At 42.7% G+C, this 18,411-nt stretch overlaps 1 protein-coding gene across 6 annotated transcripts in view; it reads left to right on the forward strand.

Moving 5' to 3' along the window:
* The first annotated feature begins 215 nt into the window (after positions 1 to 215).
* Positions 216 to 18,411, forward strand: part of CRIM1 (cysteine rich transmembrane BMP regulator 1) — a 306,847-nt gene continuing 288,651 nt past the window's right edge. For 4 of the 6 annotated variants that reach the window (XM_037895409.2, XM_037895413.2, XM_037895412.2 and 1 more), the window contains exon 1: positions 217 to 979. In XM_037895409.2, coding sequence (XP_037751337.1) covers positions 637 to 979 — 343 coding nt within the window. In that variant the 5' untranslated portion in view covers positions 217 to 636. Of the gene's footprint in view, positions 980 to 18,411 lie in introns of all 6 variants that reach the window. The other 2 variants (XM_037895411.2, XM_037895410.2) reach the window with 1 other exon arrangement.

Here is an 18,411-nt window from a genome sequence, read left to right on the forward strand (position 1 = left end):
CTCCACCCGGGCGAGGCAAGGGCGGAGGGAGACGGCCGCCGCGGTGGGGCCCAGGCGGCTGCCGCTGCGCCTCTAGCTCCCCGAGCTGGGGCTGAGGAGGAGGAGAAGGCGGTGGAGCCCTCGAGTCAGTTAGCCAATGAGCTCGGCGGACGGAGAGGCGGGGCGGGGCGATCGCGATCGCCGCCCAATGGGGAACGGGGCGGGGTCGCGTGCAGAGCTGGGAGAGTCGCAGGCAGGCGAAGGCTGGAGTCCGGGCTCAGGCACCGAGCGGGGTAGAGCCAAGCGCCACCGCCGCACTCGCTCCGCCAGGACCCGCCGCAGCCACAGCAGCCGCCCAGCGCGCCCGCAGCTAAGCGAGCGAGGAGCCGGCGGCGCAGGGGAAGCCGCGGAGCCCGCAGTGGGGAAGCGAGGGACGGACGGACGCTGCCTCCCGGAGGGGAGCGGGCGGAGCCGCCGCCGTTTGGAGCAGAAGTTTGGCTGGCGCCGCAGAGAGGAAACTTTTCTCCGGGGGCCGGAGGCGGGGGCGGCGGACAGGAGCCGGCGCTGGGCTGGTTCGGGCCGGACTCTGGGATCCGTGACCTAGCGCGGGGGCTTCTGCGCGGCTCCCCCGGGCCGGGCCGGGCTGCGGCGGCCGGGATGTACCTGGCAGCGGTCTTGGCGGGGAGGAGGCGCCCGGGCGGCGGCGGCGGCTGGCACCTGGGGGCGGGGTGGCTGCTCCTGGTGCTGCTGGGCGAGTCCGGGACCCGGGCGCTCGTCTGCCTCCCCTGCGACGAGTCCAAGTGCGAGGAGCCCAAGAGCTGCCCCGGCAGCATCGTGCTGGGCATCTGCGGCTGCTGTTTCATGTGCGCCCGGCAGCGCAACGAGAGCTGCGGGGGCGTCTACGGGCTGCACGGAGCCTGCGACCGCGGGCTGCGCTGTGTCATCCGGCCGCCGCTCAACGGGGACTCCATCACCGAGTACGAAGTGGGCGTCTGCGAAGGTAAGGGCAGCGCGGCCCCTTCCCGGCTCCTGTCAGGGCTGCCCTAGCCCCGCCGCCGGGCTCGCCCTGCCCGGTGCCTCCCCGCTCCCCTCTCTCTCTCTGTGAAGTTTTAGCTCCTTTGCCGGGAGCGCAAGGGTCGCTGCGGCCCCCCTCGTTCCCCAGCTGAAGGGCTGGCCAAAGGGGTCCCGTCGCTTTCTGACTGGATTGCTTCCCCCCCACTCGTCCAGTGCAGAGTCGGTGTGAGCTGCGGGGGCTTTAAATGCGAATTGCTTTGAATAGGAGCATGTCTGTCTGCTAGGTGTCAGCTCTGGCCCGGGGGAGTCGTGGGGCGACGACTCTGTACGAGCATATAAGGCTGGCTGGTGGGACCTTGTTCTCGATGGAGTTTGCCTGGGCTTTTCTGCTCCTCTTCCCTTCCCCCTCCCAATTAAATCTCCGTGCAGCTCGAACGGGAGCAACACATGATTATTTCCCAACCCTTCCACTGATCATGGGCAGGTGCCCTCTTTTGTATTTATTTGCAGCTCTTGGGAGTTGTTACACTTATTCCCTCGCCTGCGTTTGTCTAAAAATCAATTGCGATTGTTTAAATTTGAATGAGGAATTCACTAATTGTTTTGGTGGGGCACCGGGACCGAGCTCTTCCCTCCTGGCAGCGTTTGGTATCAGGTAGTAGCCTAGGTTTTCTCTTTCTGTTAGCCTTGTTGCTTTCTTCAGCATTAGTCATGGTTCTGCTCCTGCCAGCCATACCATTTCTTCTTACGTGAGACTGTCTGGTTCTCGCAATCTGGAGAGGAAAATTAGACCAGTAGTAATCGTGTTGTGGTAGCAACTAACTTTTTTTGCCTTCACGCTAACTTTCGGACAGGATTTAACTGAATGCTGCTGAGGAAAACCCATGTTTTGAAACGTTGATTTAAGTTTGGTAGTTTGAAGTAGTTTGTTATGCATTCCAAAACGGTTGCAATCTCGAATCCCTTTTCATTAGTAGATCATGTTAACTAGTATCAATCAATTCGGCCAACTACTGATGTCCCTGCCAAATTGCTTGATAAGATTTAAAGCGCTTGGAACAACAGCCTGGCAGTTTGCCCTCATGCAATAAACAGATAAATAATACACGTGATGCTTATTCCGGATTCCTTCTGTGGAAGGAAACACAAAGGCTGATCGTCTGTGGCAAACTTCTCCTTCCTGTTCCTGTCACTTAACACCTCCCCCCCCCCCCCAATGATGAAATGCGTCTTTTCCCCTTCTCCTACAAAGGAAAAATCCGTATGGCAGTAACTCTTCTCCAACCCGCCAGTCTCACTTTTCCTGCTTCATATGTGGTGAACATGACTAGATAGAGGAAATGCAGGGATATTTTCCCCTGTAGTTTGCTTGCTTACAAGTGGCAGGAAGGAGTCCTGGAGTCTCTCATTTGTCAGGTTGCTGAGGAAGGGAAAGCTTAAAACGTAAGAAAGTAAAATACATCGTGATGGTAAGAGATTAGGAATAGTTCAATGTGGAAAATGCATAGTTTTATTTGGTGGGTTTTTTAAAGACCGACTGGACAATTCTGGAAAGTAAGAGGAGCGGGTGTTCTTTGCTTTAAGGCTAGAGGGCAGTAAAGAGTTCGGAAATATCTTTTGAGGAGGAGGCACTCCTCCAAAAGCTGTTTGAAAACAACACAAAAACCCATTAAAATAAAACTACCATCCTGACAAAACTGCCATTCTTCTCAATATGTTCGTTGCTGGTAAACATATCATTTTAGTATCCAGTACTAGTTTATAACTGATATGATCCACAAGTTAACTGTAAACCACAACATAAAAATATGAGGGAAGTTGGTGTGTCCTGCTATACAAAAACAAATAGAATAACATTCTTCCCCCAGGATTCGTTCAGTGGGGTTGCATAGGCGTGGCTGAAGTGAAGAAAGCAGAACTGGGTTGAGTATTTTAATGAATTAATATATAGTTCTGAACTAATTTTTCAAGAGGCTTCCTTGATTCATTCTGTGTTGCATTGGTTTTTCTTTCCCACATACATAGAAACAAATTGGATTTAAAACAAATATACATATATAGAAAGATATCATGATTAAAATATCTTTCAGTTGTTTGGATAATGGTTCCTCTGCTTGCATGTTCTAAGTATAAACATAGCTTGATCTGGAGAGTGGAATAATGAAAGCCTACAATAATTAAATGTCTTGACAAGCCAGCTCTCTTCATGTATCACAATGTGGACTTCTCTGGCAGTTTAGACACATTTCATTCTTTTTGAAGTGATGCAATATGAACTTTGCATGATTTCAACTAGTAACCTCCCATATACTCTCTTAAAAATGGTATGAAGCTTCTGTTGGCAAGATTATATTTCAATCAGTGCTCTGTTGCTAGAAACTAGTTCCAGTTGTTCCTGTAGCAATCATCAAGGAGATAATTTAGGCGCTATTATTCTCAAATAAAGAAACAACTGCTTAAACTGTTACCAAATCTAGAAGATATTACTAGGATAAATGTTGGTTTATGTAAGGTTCTACCTATAATTTTCTTAAACTATGAAACTGTTTGGTATGTAACTGGCCTAATTTTATTGTTTGGGGTGGAAGAAATTTGAATGTTTTATCTCTAAACCAATAAAAGGATTTATTTTCAACTAATCAGACAGTTTAGATCTATAGCTTGCAGGTAGAAGTATGACAGGGTAGGTTGTCTGCCTTATTGCTAGCTTTTAACACTATATGTAATATTCTCTTCACAGACTAACGGGATAAAAAAATTATTACTGTATGTCATGTTTATTGCAGTGCATGCAGCTCTTCTATAACAGATGTGCTTGAATAAAAGTGAAATTCACTAGCTAAGGAAACAGTGTATATAACTATGTGAATAGAAACTGATATCTTTACTTTTTTTCTGTCCCTTTCATTGCAATTTTTACACTGAAATGACCCCTACTGGTTACAACTATAAGTGTAGAATTTTTTTGTGTGGCTTCATAAATGGCTTAGCTGAGACAAAGCTGACATAGACCCTTTCTGACATAGAAAAAGTTAATGTTTTCAGGATCCTACGGTTCTCTTCAGAGACTGATGTTGTTTATACCTGCTGCAATTACAGCTACTTCAGTTGATGTCATTTTCTCAAAAACACAGAATCAATGTGATCTGCACTTTTGGTGGGACAGAGTAGTTTTGTGGTGTCTCTTCCAATGGAGGAATCTATATTCAGAACTTGCCTCTAATCCTGAAGTGTGCTGCTACCAGTAGTATTGGTACTTTAGGAAGTGGATTCTTCTGTATGAATTTGTGCTGAACCAATACATCAGCATAGTGTGAAAATAACCTGTTACCTCAAGGCACCACTATTTTTGCTGGTTTAAATTTAAAAATCACACTTTTTAAGTTGAGGTTAATGCATGTTAGTTAATGCTATTTTTCCTAATGAAAGCAAAGCCTAGGGGAAGAAAATGAGAATTCTGTATGTATTTCAGAAAGGGACCAGGTATCTAAATTTAACCTTTGGACAAAAATGTCTTATGGAGAGTAATTTCTTGCATCCTCTGTAAATGATAACATTAGTCTGTTTATGGCCTTTTAGCACATAAACAAGAAATTGTAAATCTTGGTGTATAATTTTCTTATATTACTATATCAACATATTCATATTTTAAAATACTGAGAAATTACTGTTTCTTGAGAAGTTAATTGGACACAATTCAAATATGAATTTGATCAACCCACTATAGACTCTTCAGACTGAAAAAGGGGAAAAAAAAGGTATCACCAATGAAAAATCTTATTGTAACTCTTCCTTTTGATGCCCTAAGATTAATTTGCTAGTTTAGTGAGAACAATTATTGAAAACATTTTGTAATATGTAAAAGAATGAGCAATTGTCTATTTTGATTAAACTAGAGACTCATTTGCTATATACAGGTAATGTAATTGATGCATTAATTATATGTTTTCCATTTGGTGCATTTACTTTGGGGAAACAGACTTCTCATACTCTGATATTTGTTTAATATTAGAAATCTATGTAGATTGTTTGGTTTTTTTTGTTTGTTTTTTGAAAGTGATCTTAGGAAATTTTGGTCAACTCAAACTCAGATTATTCTGCTCAGATTGTTATATGGTGCTCATCACTGTAGTATCTGACAGGTTTCAGAGTAGCAGCCATGTTAGTCTGTATTCGCAAAAATAAAAGGAGTACTTGTGGCACCTTAGAGACTAACCAATTTATTTGAGCATATGCATCCAATGAAGTGAGCTGTAGCTCACGAAAGCTTATGCTCAAATAAATTGGTTAGTCTCTAAGGTGCCACAAGTACTCCTTTTATTTTTACTGTAGTATTTGAATGCCTTCCATTAGTGCATTAAATGATGTGATTAGCGTCTGTCATGTGTTGTTCACTCATCTCCCCAGTGGTAGAAATGTGTGCAATGGAGTGTCTGTTCTGGTGGTGGTGGTGGGTTTACATATATACATGTTATGCATATATTCAAGGAAGCCAGGTCAAAGAAAGAGCCTAATGCCAACTACCTCAAACATATGTTTAAGTACTTAATTATCAAGTGGTTTGCTGTCCAGAGAAGAACACCTGCAACTCCCAGTGACTTAACTGGAAGTTGTGGGTACCCTAGACTCTAAATATAAGGGTACTGCTTAAATATAAAACTAGGTGCCCAGACTTAAAACACCTGAGCTTTAAAATGTGGCCTTTGTTTTCTGACTTCAGAATTGTAAAGCTTTTTTTTTTTTTTTTTTTTTAATTTGAAGAACTTGAAATTTGCCATGAATTTTTTCTCCATTTAGCTCCTAATGGAGGGGTGTTCATACCCACAAACCACTATTAAGTTTTTGTGGTAAGAGTTCAGGATTTTTTTTATTTTTATTTTATTTTTTTAAATTTTTTTTAGCATGGTTGATTCCTACTATTCCAAGTGAGAACACATGAGCAGCTTGGGGAAGCTTGAACTGCTGCCATTACTGAACTACTTAGTGAGTGTGCATATTCTTTCTTCCTATGGCTATCAGCCTCTCTCCTTTCATAAGGACTGCATTCACTAGCTGGATATGTGGATAGACTTATCAGGTTGTTTTGTTAACCAGAGGTGGTTGGAGTCCTCCAGTTCTGTTTTGGGACAGTTCTATGGCAGGAGTCTCTTGCAGTGAATGGAGTTTGAGTTAGGGATGAGGGAGCTGGACTACTTTCATTACTCTTGCTTATCAGTGGTCAGGGCATCTCTTCCCCCCCCCCCCCCTCCATACTTTTTGCCTTTGGCTTGTAGACACCTTTTTTTCTTACAAACTTAGAATCTTTTGAACTTTGTCTTAACTCCCACTGTTCTCCTTCCTAGAGAGAGGTTCTGATCACTTTGAAGAAGTGTCTTAAAGTAAATAGGTGGAAACTTACGTGGCGGCAGCATACTAAATAAGTAATTTATCTGTGGATTTGCAATTGCTTTCATGGTTTGTTTTTAGAGATGATTGACTTGTTGCAGTTGCTGAAGTGGTCTTGAAATAACCAAACTAGTGAAGTGTCTTACCATATCTTCTAGTCCTTCATAAGAATATGCCCAAGCATACCATGCCCTTTGGTAGCCAGGGAAGTTCTGCTTAGATGATAAGGTACTGGAGCAGAAATGACAAATGGGGAATTCTTCATCTTATCAATTTCGTGTCCATTAATCTGTGTTAGTGATCTTTGAATCACATATGCTGAACGCTTCAGCCTGATGTGTTGTTCATTTTAACCTGTCTAGTTTTTTTACTGAATGTAGAGAAAGCTTTTGAGTGCGGTCTGTAGCTTGTTTCATATTACATGAGGTAGTGCTCTGTTGGGGTTAGGAGATGAATCTTCACCTAGGCAACTGTGTAATACATGTATAGATACAGCATGTTAATATGTACATTAGGTTATATATATATTTCTTTTTTGAGGAAGACTTTGTACAAATCTGGTACATCACCATCAGGGGTGGTGTCCTGTACCTCCCTACAGGATTTAATTACATCTTTCTAGAGGCTAAGAATTACTGCCTAGTCTTCAGTCATGTTGGTCAGTTTGGCTCTTGGGAAACTGTCACGTGACTGAGCAGTAGGAAACCTATGATCTTTCTATAAAAGTTTCATATGAAACACTGAAACTGCTTAGTTTAGAGAGCAGACATGACAGAAATACTTCTGGTGTAGCAGAGGATAAATAAGTGTACCTGGCATACCTGTCTCAAAATACAAGAAGGATTGTACAATACAAGAATACAATAGCAAAATTGAAATACAGCAAATCTAAAATTGATAAAGGAAATTAAATTGTATAGATTTCTGCCACAAAGTCTAAGTGACACACCACTGAGTAAGACTGAAGAAAGGATTAAACTGTGGATGTTTTTTGTTGTGTTTTTGCTAGACTAAAACAGAGTTCTTGTTCGTTTTCTTGTCTGAAATGAAGGCAGTGTTGCTTCTGGGGACTGCTTTTAGGGTTTTCTTCAGCATTATTAGTGTTACAGTTTTAATGTTGAGGGAATTTTTGTCTAAGTAGCTATACAATGTGCATCTCTTAAAGCTTTAAAGATTCCATTACTTAGCATATGGTGTAGGTGCTGCTTGTAGGAAGAGGGTCCATGGAATCATCTTCACAAATGTAAAACTTGTTTCTGTAACTTCTAGTGGGTTTCTCTTGAGGAGCGAGCTATTTTACAGTAAAGGTGAATATCCCTGTTTCTCCTCCCTGTTCAATCCTTGTCTGTGGCATTGCTCTATCTTCAGGTGTCTATTTGGGCCCAGTGCTGTATAGTTTTCAGATAAAATGGTTACAAAAGCTTCTCAGTTATTTGGGAGCCGGAGTCCCACTTTCAAAAATGACTTGTCTCTGAAATTCCCTTGGGAAATGGCTATTGAAAATTTTACTCTTGATCTTATGGTGTTAGGTAGCTGAGTTCAGGGCATACTCAAAAATATGCACCCAGATTAGGTCCCCCCCTTTTTTTTTTTTAAGAGTACAGATGTGGTGACGGAAACTACTGCTGTGGCACAACCGTTGCAGTTCTTGTTGGCATGAACATATTTTTGCATGTATGTTGAACAAGTCTAGAAGTTACCATGGATGTGGGAAAGGCGCTGCCAAATTTTCCACTCCTCCCAAATTAAAGAAAGCTAAGCAGGAGAAGACAGGCCATCTAACTCATCCTCTGACTTTTTTTTTTTTTTAACACAGTACTGTACCCATCTGTAGGAATTAGGTTTTCAGTACTTCCTTTTGGAGACAAGTCCCTCTAATTACCCATATGTTAAGAAGCTTATTTTGCTGGTATCTAGCCAAAACTTTCTTGCTAAATCTTCTTACTCCGGCCTCATTATTCTAAAATTCTCCATTATAAGAATCCGTTCAAATAACTCCAGACTAAGCAAATAGCCAAATTGTCTAGTTATCTCTGTATTTTTCCACATTCAATAATGTTTGTTCTTCTTTAAATCCTCTTCAGCTTGTCCAGTGTGGTTGCATTGGTAACTTCTTTGTGTGTGACACTGTGCTTCTATTGCTGAAATAGTATTTGGCTTGCATGGCACCATATGAAGTTGAGATATGTAGCTCATTACTGTAGTCCAAAGACCTCTTACTGAGTTGTACAGCATTGTTAATGTTGACTTTAGTTCAGGTATTCCATTTTACCTCCCACCACCACCACCTTTTATTTTACTTAACTAAAATTTGGACTGAAGGCTTTCATTCTTGGTCTCTACCTGAAGCTAAAGAACTTAAGTTTAAACAAAATCAATTAACACTTCTTTGGTTGACTCTTTGAAAATATTCAAAGTACAAAAACTTTATTCTCTTTACACAGGATCAAAGAGGAGATTGAGTAGTGGTATTTTTCCCAAGTTCTGCCCCTTGAGGTGTCATGAAACACGAGTCACACTAGCTTGTGAAAATTGTGTGACTAGCCCTCTCCTTTCTTGGGTATGTTGAAATTAGCTACAGTATTTCATAGCTGATCAACACTTAATGCTAATCTACTCTACAAAGCCTCCTAGTGGAGATGCAGCTTATACTGGCAAAAGGAGTTACTTTGCTAGTGTAGTTAACCCATCTCCCCGAATGACATAAGCTATATCAGCAGAAGCAATCTTTTGGTCATATAAGCTGTCTGCGCATACTTTTTCATTCCTAATTGACACTATGCCAAGGAGATAATGTATAGTGTAAACCTGGCTTTAAGGCTTGCAGGGGAGGGGGGAACAGCAGGGGCGGGGCGGGGGACTAGCCTCCCGGGCCAGGTGCTCAGAGGCCAGGCAGGAGGGTCCCACACACGTGGGCCGTAGTTTGCTCACCTCTGCTCTAAGAGATGTAATTAAGCTAACCTAAGCCCCCCCCCAATTCTTCCACCGGCCTAGCTATTGCCTTTCAGAGAGGTGGATTTACTGCAGCAGCAGCAGAACTCCTTCTGTCACTGTAGTTAGGGTCTACACTGCAGCTGTGCTGCTTTAGCATTTCTAGTGTAGACATACCCCGTAGCTCACATATTTGAGTGTTACTCATGACCACAGGGGCTAGAGTTTTAAGCTTTAATTAAAGGAAAAAAAGAGCCGGGGGGTGGGGGGGGGAAGAGTACTGGCTCATCAAGCCTCTGAGGTTCTCCTAAAACTTGACCCCCTCCGTCTGAAATGTTAAGCTTTGAATATGGCAAGCTCAAATGTAGAGATAGTGGCTCTTCTTTTTATTTTTAAATTCCACAGTGTATAACTCTAACTTAATTTTATCCATCAATCAATTAATTTATCCATCAGGCCTTTCTGCTAGGTCACTCATCCCTAGAACAAGTGAAATATCCTGAACTTTGCCCACCCTATCAAGTTAGCAGAAAAGCTCATAAACTTGCTGTTTCTCATTGATACCTTCTGAAGGAATCTGATAGACTATGCTCAAAAGTGGGGTCATCCAGGCATAGGTTCATTAACCACACAGGATCGTGTGAAATGTTCTCTTTCTTAATAGAATAGAGAAGTCAGCAAAGCTGACATCCGCCTTCCTGTTAGTCTGGGGTGGGGTTGGGTTGGGACGAACAAACATTCTCTGTTTACTTAATTTGACCTCTTGGCCTACAGTCTGCACACTACTTAATGAATTTGTCTAGGATGTATTTTGTGTGGATAATCTAGGATGTATTTTGTTTTTAATTTTAATTGTACACCCTTCTGAAGGTATGCTTTCTTTTACACTTAAACTCCAAAGGTGAATCTAAATAAGTCCTATAGCTGGTATCCTTTGTGAATGAGCACAGAAGGGAAGGCATTGCATACTTGCACAGTATGACAGACCCGTATCTTCTACAAGCAATGATAGTTCATTAGCTTGATCTACTTGCACATTGCTCTGCATAGTGGTGGTCTTCAAGACAAGTTCCCAAGGGGCATTAAGTGGGTGGTAGAAGGAGGATTCAATGGAAAAAGTACTTTTTTTTTTTTTTTTAAAGTGAGAGTTTGCCCCAGGCAGTAAAGAAGCCGTGTACAGTAAAACCTCAGTTATGAACACCTCAGGAATGGAGGTTGTTTGTAACTGAAATGTTTGTAATTCTGAGCAAAACGTTATGGTTGTTCTTTCAAAAGTTTACAGCAGAACATTGACTTACTACAGCTTTGATACTTAACTATGCAGAAGAAAAATGCTGCTTTTCCTTTTTTTAGTAGTTTGTTTAACACGGTACTGTATTTCCTTTTTACTTATTTTCCTCTGCTGCTGTCTGATTGTGTACTTCTGTTTCCAAGTGATGGGTGTGGTTGGATGGTCAATTCGTAGCTCTGGTGTTTGTAACTTTGAGGTTCTACTGTAGATGACTTCACTCATAGAAGAATACTTATGCTTTTCACAAGGAGGAACTGTTGTATGACCCTTCTGAAAGGTTTGGGCCCAAAGGGGCTTTCAGTATAGGGCATGCACATTCTTCCCCTACCTTGCCATGCAAACCTATAGCTTCTGTGTTTAAAAAAAACAAAACAAAAAACTGTTACTCAGTACAAAGAAAATCCTCTCCTGTTCTTTGAGGACTTCATTTGAGTATTTCAGCATACTCCATATCGCTCTCGTAGAACAACTTGATAGTATTTAGTCAATTTGCAACAATAATTCAGGGATGAAAATTGCTTGAAGATCCAGAATGTGAACTTTATTAACAGTACTGAATATTCTGTTTTCTTGAGCAGTAAATCTGTGGTGCTGTGACCTTCTCCTGTTGCTATTCTTAGGCAAAATACTAGAGACAGCAACATTTTTGGTAACAAAACTGGCAGGAAGCATGTAGGAGACTGCTAAAGTAGATTGCCTTTCATTTCACTGCAAACTAATATGGGTTAGGCTTTTGTATGTGGGTGTTTTTGTGCTTGAGTGTCATGTGTAATGTACTGTTGAGAACCAAATAAACTAGTTGGGGTTTCAGAAAAGTTAACAGTAAGAGGCATTTGTTTTGTTAGGAAGACTTGTTAACAACTTTTAAGATAACTAGGGTGTTCTGAATCCAAATATGGTTGTTACCAAGCTGTGTGTGTATAAAGGCTATATTTATTTGCAAGTTTGAGGGTCTAAACTTGAAAATTCAACTTGGTAACCATCATTTTTTAATTCAGCAGGTTCAGGGTGGATTTGATTTAAATCATGATTTAAATCACTGCTCAGACTCAATTGAATCATGGATTTCTACATAAAAGTGCATTCTTGTTGGTTGTTATAATCTTAATACATATTCTTCACAACTCAGAGGATAGGTGGGACCCAAACTGGGTCTCTTTTATGGCCTACTGCCATAGAAGGTTTTCCCTTCTACTGAGAGAATGGTATGGTAGATCTCAAATCAATGAAGGCTACACTCAGAAAGACCTCAAGACTTCTGGAATGTGCTGCTCAAACAGATTCACTTTTGTTTCTACTGCCTGTCCCTCCCTTCTGACATTTATCTCCAGACTTCTTCTCCTTGTCCAGATCTATCCCATCCCCAACAATCTTCTTCTATTCATTGAACTTTTTTAAACTTTGCACTTTTAGAGAGAGGTAAGGGATTGACTCCGTGTACACAAATTTGCAGAGGGACAATAAGGTTGAGGTCTGTTATTTCTCACCTCTATATATTAATTTATTTTAAAACATTTTTGTTGTTAACCAGCATGTTATGTCTGGAGACACGAATCCACAGTTTGAGAACTGCAAAACTAAGCATCTCTGATAGTATCTTCTAGACTTAGCACTGAGTCCCATTGGGTGGGTAGATAGATTTAACCTAGATTAGGTCCCTAATCCATGAACTATTGGAACTCATTTACAAAACTTTTCTTAAACATTACATGCATATATTGTCTCATACTGTAGAATTAAAATTTATAATAACTATTCCATGATGAGAGATCTTTGAGCTATAATGTATCTTTAGATAGGTTTTTCCCCTCAAAAAGCATTATCAAAAAATCTGATTTTTATTTAAAAATATCAGTGATTTTTATCCACCTTGAGCAGATTCAAATTATGTTTACAAATTGGTGGTAACTTTTTTTCTAACAAATTCCTCTAGACCCTTAGAAATCTCAGAATCAATCCTTTTTCTAATCTGTAAGTGACTTCAGAGTTTGAGCCTGGCTTGGAAAACTGCTGGAAAGGCTCCACTCCTTCTTACAGTTTCATCTCCCCATACATCAATTTTCCTGGAGTTAGAGTAAGCAAGAAAAATTATTAGGGCAGTTGAAATTCCAAGCCAAGTGCATTCCATGCTCCCCTCTAGTATAAGTGAGGGGTCTCATTTGCATAATGGAACACTGGAAAAGGCTCTCTTACTTGGACTGTCCAGTGAAGGACTGGCGTAACGTAGTGCTGCCAACCCCACATAGTCAAAAAATAAATTGGTTTAAATCATGAGCTGTAAACAAAAAAAATAATTTTGGGCTCTTTATCTGACTCTGGCTTTTGAGCTTTCAAGGGTCACATTTCCAAGCTTTTCTCTGAAACCATGGGGATTAGAAACTTTATTTATGTGATAATCTCTACTTGCCTATTTTTTTTAAAGTCCCAACTCCTGGAATCATTAAGAAATAACAAATACGAAGACCCCTCCCCCACTCCAAATTGCAATACTGTATAAGGGCTAATAGGCTTGGCTTTGCATAGATCTGTCAGATGCTTGAGGACAGTGCTAGGGTTGACTTCTATGGGGAGTCCAGCCCTGTGACGGGGGGTGTACTACCCCTGCACTGGAGCAGAAGGGTTTAAGGCAGCACTCTTAGGAGAGGAAACCATGGCCCCTGGATCCTGTTGGGCATGCTCCAACTGCAGCTGCAGTATAAAAGGGAGCAGCCTACCTCAGTCTGGGCTGACTGGTGAGGACGAAGGACGTATCTCGCTGTCTCCATCCAAGGAGCAGCCAGGATCCTGGACTGCTGGAGCAGGAGATGCTGAGGCCTAGGCAAGTGCCCGGTACCTGCGGATCCCCCAAGGAGCTTGCAGTTGCCACCCGAGGAGCCCAAAGACTCCGAAAACACCCCGACTTCAACTGCAGGAGTCACGGTAGGAAGTAGCTCAGGGAGGGACTAGCCAGTCTGTGAAGAATTTCAAAAAGATCTCACAAAACTAAGTGACTGATGGGGCAACAAAATGACAAATGAAATTTAATGTGGATAAATGTAAAGTAATGCACATTGGGAAAAAATAACCCCAATTATACTTACAATATGATGGGGGGCTAACTTAGCTACAACTAATCAAGAGAAAGATCTTGGGGTCATCGTGGATAGTTCTCTGAAGGCATCCATGCAGTGTGCAGCAGCTGTCAAAAAATCAAATGGGATGTTAGGAATCATTTAAAAAAAGGATAGAGAATAAGATGGAGAATATCTTATTGCCCTTCTATAAATCCATGGTACGCCCACATCTTGAATACTGCGTACAGATGTGGTCCCCTCATATCAAAAAATATATACTGACATTAGAAAAGGTTCAGAAAAGGGCAACTAAAATGATTAGGGGTTTGGAACGGGTCCCATAGGAGGAGAGATTAAAGGGGCTAGGACTTTTCAACTTGGAAAAGAGGAGACTAAGGGGGGATATGATCATGAGTGGTGTGGAGAAAGTGAATAAGGAAAAGTTATTTACTTGCTCCCATAATATAAGAACTAGGGGCCACCAAATGAAATTAATGGGTTACAGGTTTAAAACATATAAAAGGAAGTTCTTCTTTACTCAGTGCACAGTCAACCTGTGGAACTCCTTGCCCAGGAGGTTGTGAAGGCTAGGACTATAACAGGGTTTAAAAGAGAACCTCCAGGAATTTATCCAGTTAAGTCCATTAATGGCTATTAGCCAGGATGGGTAAGGAATGGTGTCCCTAGTCTCTTCTTGTCAGAGGGTGGAGATGGATGGCAGGAGACAGATCACTAATCATTACCTGTTAGGTTCACTCCCTCTGAGGCACCTGGCGTTGGCCACTGTTGGTAGACAGGATACTGAGCTGGTTGGACCTTTGATCTGACCCAGTATGCCCATTCTTACGTTCAGTGTCCCTGCAGCAGTCGGCATGTTGTGAGCAAATTCCCTGCCGACTTGGTGGCGAACCCATTCGCTACTGCCAGGGTCCTGGACTGGGACCTAGTGGAGCAGGGAGAGCCTGGGTCCCCCTATCCCGGCCACCCCTTTTTGGGGGCGGCCCACCAAACACCCTCCTGTTGACTCTGGCTATCAGATGAGGCCGTGCTTCCCTGCATCTGAGGGAAGTCCTATTGACTCTGGCCATTAGGCTGCACTTCCCTGCAGACAAGGCGAGTCCTATTAATGTCAGTCATTGGGCCGTGCAGCCCTGAGGCTGAGGTTAGCCATATTGACTTAACCGTGGGACTACCACACCCTTGTCACACCCCCAGGGTGACAGGTGTACTTGCCCAGTGACAAGCCCCAGCAGAAAGGCGTTCTGTCAGGCACAGTCTGACATATTTGTGACGTAGGGGCTTCCAGCAGTGAGTCCTTAGCCATGGGTGGGTAGTTGTGTATGTAGTATGACTGTTTAGCCTCATCCCTGGTCCCTGTTGAGGGTGACTGCAGGTGTCCCAGAGGAGGCAGCACAAGCTGACAGGGCCTGGAAGTAGGCCCTGCTAGAATAGGATGCATAAGTAAGCTCTTCCGGGCTGTCATCAGACATTCACTTACAGAGCAGCAGTCTAGGAATGAAAAGGAAAGAATGAGGCTATATCTACACAGCATTTTGGAGACTGAGTGTGAGCCTCCCAAGCCAGGTCAACAGATTTGCTAGACTTCAGAACCTGAGCTCCAACCTAGCTGCAACTTTGAAGCGCTGTCTACGCTGCTCTTTTTGCCAAAGTCTGTTCACCCAATGTGGGAGGCTTGCTTCTGTGGTCTCCAAAATGCTGTGTAGACATACCCCGAGTGGCATCTGGTGCTCTTTTATAGGTGTGAAGAGGTGGGACCTAGGTAATAATTCTAGGGAAGAGTCTGTCTTGAGTAAAAGAACTCTGCTGGACAATCTGTTCCACCTTGTATTTAGCTGTGACACTAACACTTCATTTCCCAGATGTGAAGAAGAGCTATGTGTAAGCTTGGATCTTTCGCCAATAGAAGTTGGTCCGATAAAAGAGATTACCTCACCCACCTTGCTTCTCTAATATCTAATAGACACAGCTACAACAACGCTGCAAACAACAAATTGTAGTAATCTTTCCTGGGGCCTCTGGAGTGCGGTGTTACTGGCCCTTATCTTGACACAGCCCCTGGTAGCAAGTGCCATGTGCACCACGGCTGAGGCAACTAGTGCTTTAGTTCAGCTCTGTTGGCCCTAACACTTGGTGGGTTTCAATGCAGTTCCTCAGCTCATCAAATACCATTCTCCTTTCAGGACTCCAGATATCCTGCCTTTTTGATCCACTTCTTTGAACTGCTGCAGAATCTTCTGCCTTTGGCAACCCATCACTTTCCTGAACAGAAGGAAAAGAGCCTCAGCAGATACACCAACATACACTCTGCTTATCACTCTGCTTATCTCTTGAAATTTTTGTGACACCCAGCTCTTGCCCCAGCCAATAATCCAAACAACTCTAGCAGGAAAAAATGACCCTCTAGCCTGGTGCTTAAGGCACTAACTGGAAATGTGGGAGGCCCAGCGTGACGGGTTGGGTCATAGAAACCCCCTTGGGACTGCCACTTGAGCCCGTTTTCCCTGGCAGCTTGGGACTTTAGTACCTTGCCTGGTTGTGCCAGACACTCTAGTCTGCTACAGACACAGACTCTGGTCTGAACCACATCCCCCCAAAAGCTGCAGGCTTAACTGAAAACAGCTTAAGAAGTGCTCCTGTCTCCAACACCCAGATACCCAGTTCCCAATGGGATCCAAACCCTGAATAAATCCGTTTTACTCTGTATAAAGCTTATACAGGGTAAACTCATAAATTGTTCGCCCTCTATAACACACAGAGAGAGAGAGAGATGCACAGCTGTTTGCTACCCCAGGTATTAATACTTGCTCTGGGTTAATTAATAAGTAAAAAGTGATTTCATTAAATATAAAAAATAGGATTTAAGTAGTTCCAAGTAATGGCAGACGGAACTAAGTAAATTACCAAGCAAAATAAAACAAACACGCAGGTCTAAGTCTACTACAGTAACAAACTAATTGCAGGTAAATCTCACCCTCAGATGTTCCAATAAGCTTCTTTTACAGACTAGACTTCCTCCTAGACTTCCTGGGTCCAGCAATCACTCACACCCCTGTAGTTACGTCCTTCGTTCCAGTTTCTTTCAGGCATCTCTTTGGAGTGGAGATGCTCTCTCTTGGGCCAGCTGAAGACAAAATGGAGGGGTTTCTACGGGCTGGTTTAGTCTCTTTTGTGGGTGGAAACCTCTCTTTCCCCCTGTGTGGAATTACAGCTACAAGATGGAGTTTTGGAGTCACATGGGCAAGTCACATATCCATGCATGACTTGGTGCTCTGCAGGTCGACGCCATTGCCCACATGTTAGCCCGAACGTTCCCAGGAAAGTTCAGGTGTGGATTGGCGTCTATCAAGGTTCGTTGTTAGCCACGTACTTCCATTTACTTGAATAATCCCTTCACGCTATGTTGACCAAATCTGCCTTAGGTGCTTCTACAGCAAACACTTTAAATACAAGCATAGAGCCAATGCTCATAACTTCAGATATAAAAATGATACATGCATATGAATAGGATGAATACATGCAGTAGAATATAACCTTTTCAAAGATATGTTACATGGCATATATAGCATAAAACAGTTATGTCATATTTGCACTCATAAGCATATTTCTATACAGCATTATGGGGTGCAACGTCACACTCAGGTTCAAGGCTCTGCTCCAAATCAGGCAGAACAGGGACTTGAATCTGGGGTTCAACATACCAGGTGAGTGACTCAACCAATGAATTCTTGACTATTCTAGGGTGGATGGATCTCTCTGGTTTTGGCCAGAAATTTCGTCTTGGATCTGGGAAACATACCTGACTAAAGTGTAGGTGTGTGTGTGTGGTGTGTTTTTCTTGTTAAAACTAGATGCTTTCCTGCAGAAAGTTTGTTTCAACAAGTCAGCATTTTTCAACAAACACTTTATTGAAAAATTAATGACTGGCTCTAATCTCTGGTTCATGACTTCAGTGGAGGTGTGCTGCTCGGGGACTACATCCAGTCTAGAAGCACAAGCTTCCTTCATGAATAGCCCTATCTTTTGTGACTTCTCTAGGTTTGGTGCTGGCCCTGCATCTACTTAAAAGGTGGATAGTAAATTCTACACCTCTCCCCATTTGACTTTCCTTTCCAGGGTGTCGTCCTCTTTTAGAGCCAGAAGCCAAAGGGCTGTCTGCAGTAGCCATTCCTTCAACCCACTTAACTTTAGACCTTCTGCAGGATCCCTTCTGTCAGTCCCAAGTGTTTTCAGTGATTCATAGCAAGCTATTGGCTATTCCAGTGCACAGCTGTATTTATTTCATTCATGTGCAGCACATTTTTCCTTAGGGCTGCACTTTGCAAGTTTAGGAATATTTAATGGCCAGTCTCAAACTTAGTTTTGATTTGACTGTTATAAGCCTTCAAAAATCTACTTCCTCTGGAACAGGACAAGGCTCCCTCAGTGAAGGCTATTTTTATGCCACTTTCTTATTCCATCCCTCGGCTCTTTCAGCTGTGGAACTGAGGGGTCAGAGGAGAAAATAAGTCACAAGACTTCATTTAAAATAACACCCCCCCCCCTTTTTTTCATGCTCAAATCACAGAATCACACTTTTTTTTTCAACTCCCTGCATGCTGCTTCTCTTCTCTTGCTCTCCCCCAGAAATCCACCTTCAGTCATCTAAAAGTCAACTCGAAGGTGACCATTTCAGAAGTACAGCTTCAGCTACAGTGTTTGCTAACATTTTCACAATACACTGGAAACTCCCGTACATCT

Source organism: Chelonia mydas, chromosome 3 (assembly GCF_015237465.2).
Source record: "Chelonia mydas isolate rCheMyd1 chromosome 3, rCheMyd1.pri.v2, whole genome shotgun sequence".
NCBI lineage: Eukaryota > Metazoa > Chordata > Testudines > Cheloniidae > Chelonia > Chelonia mydas.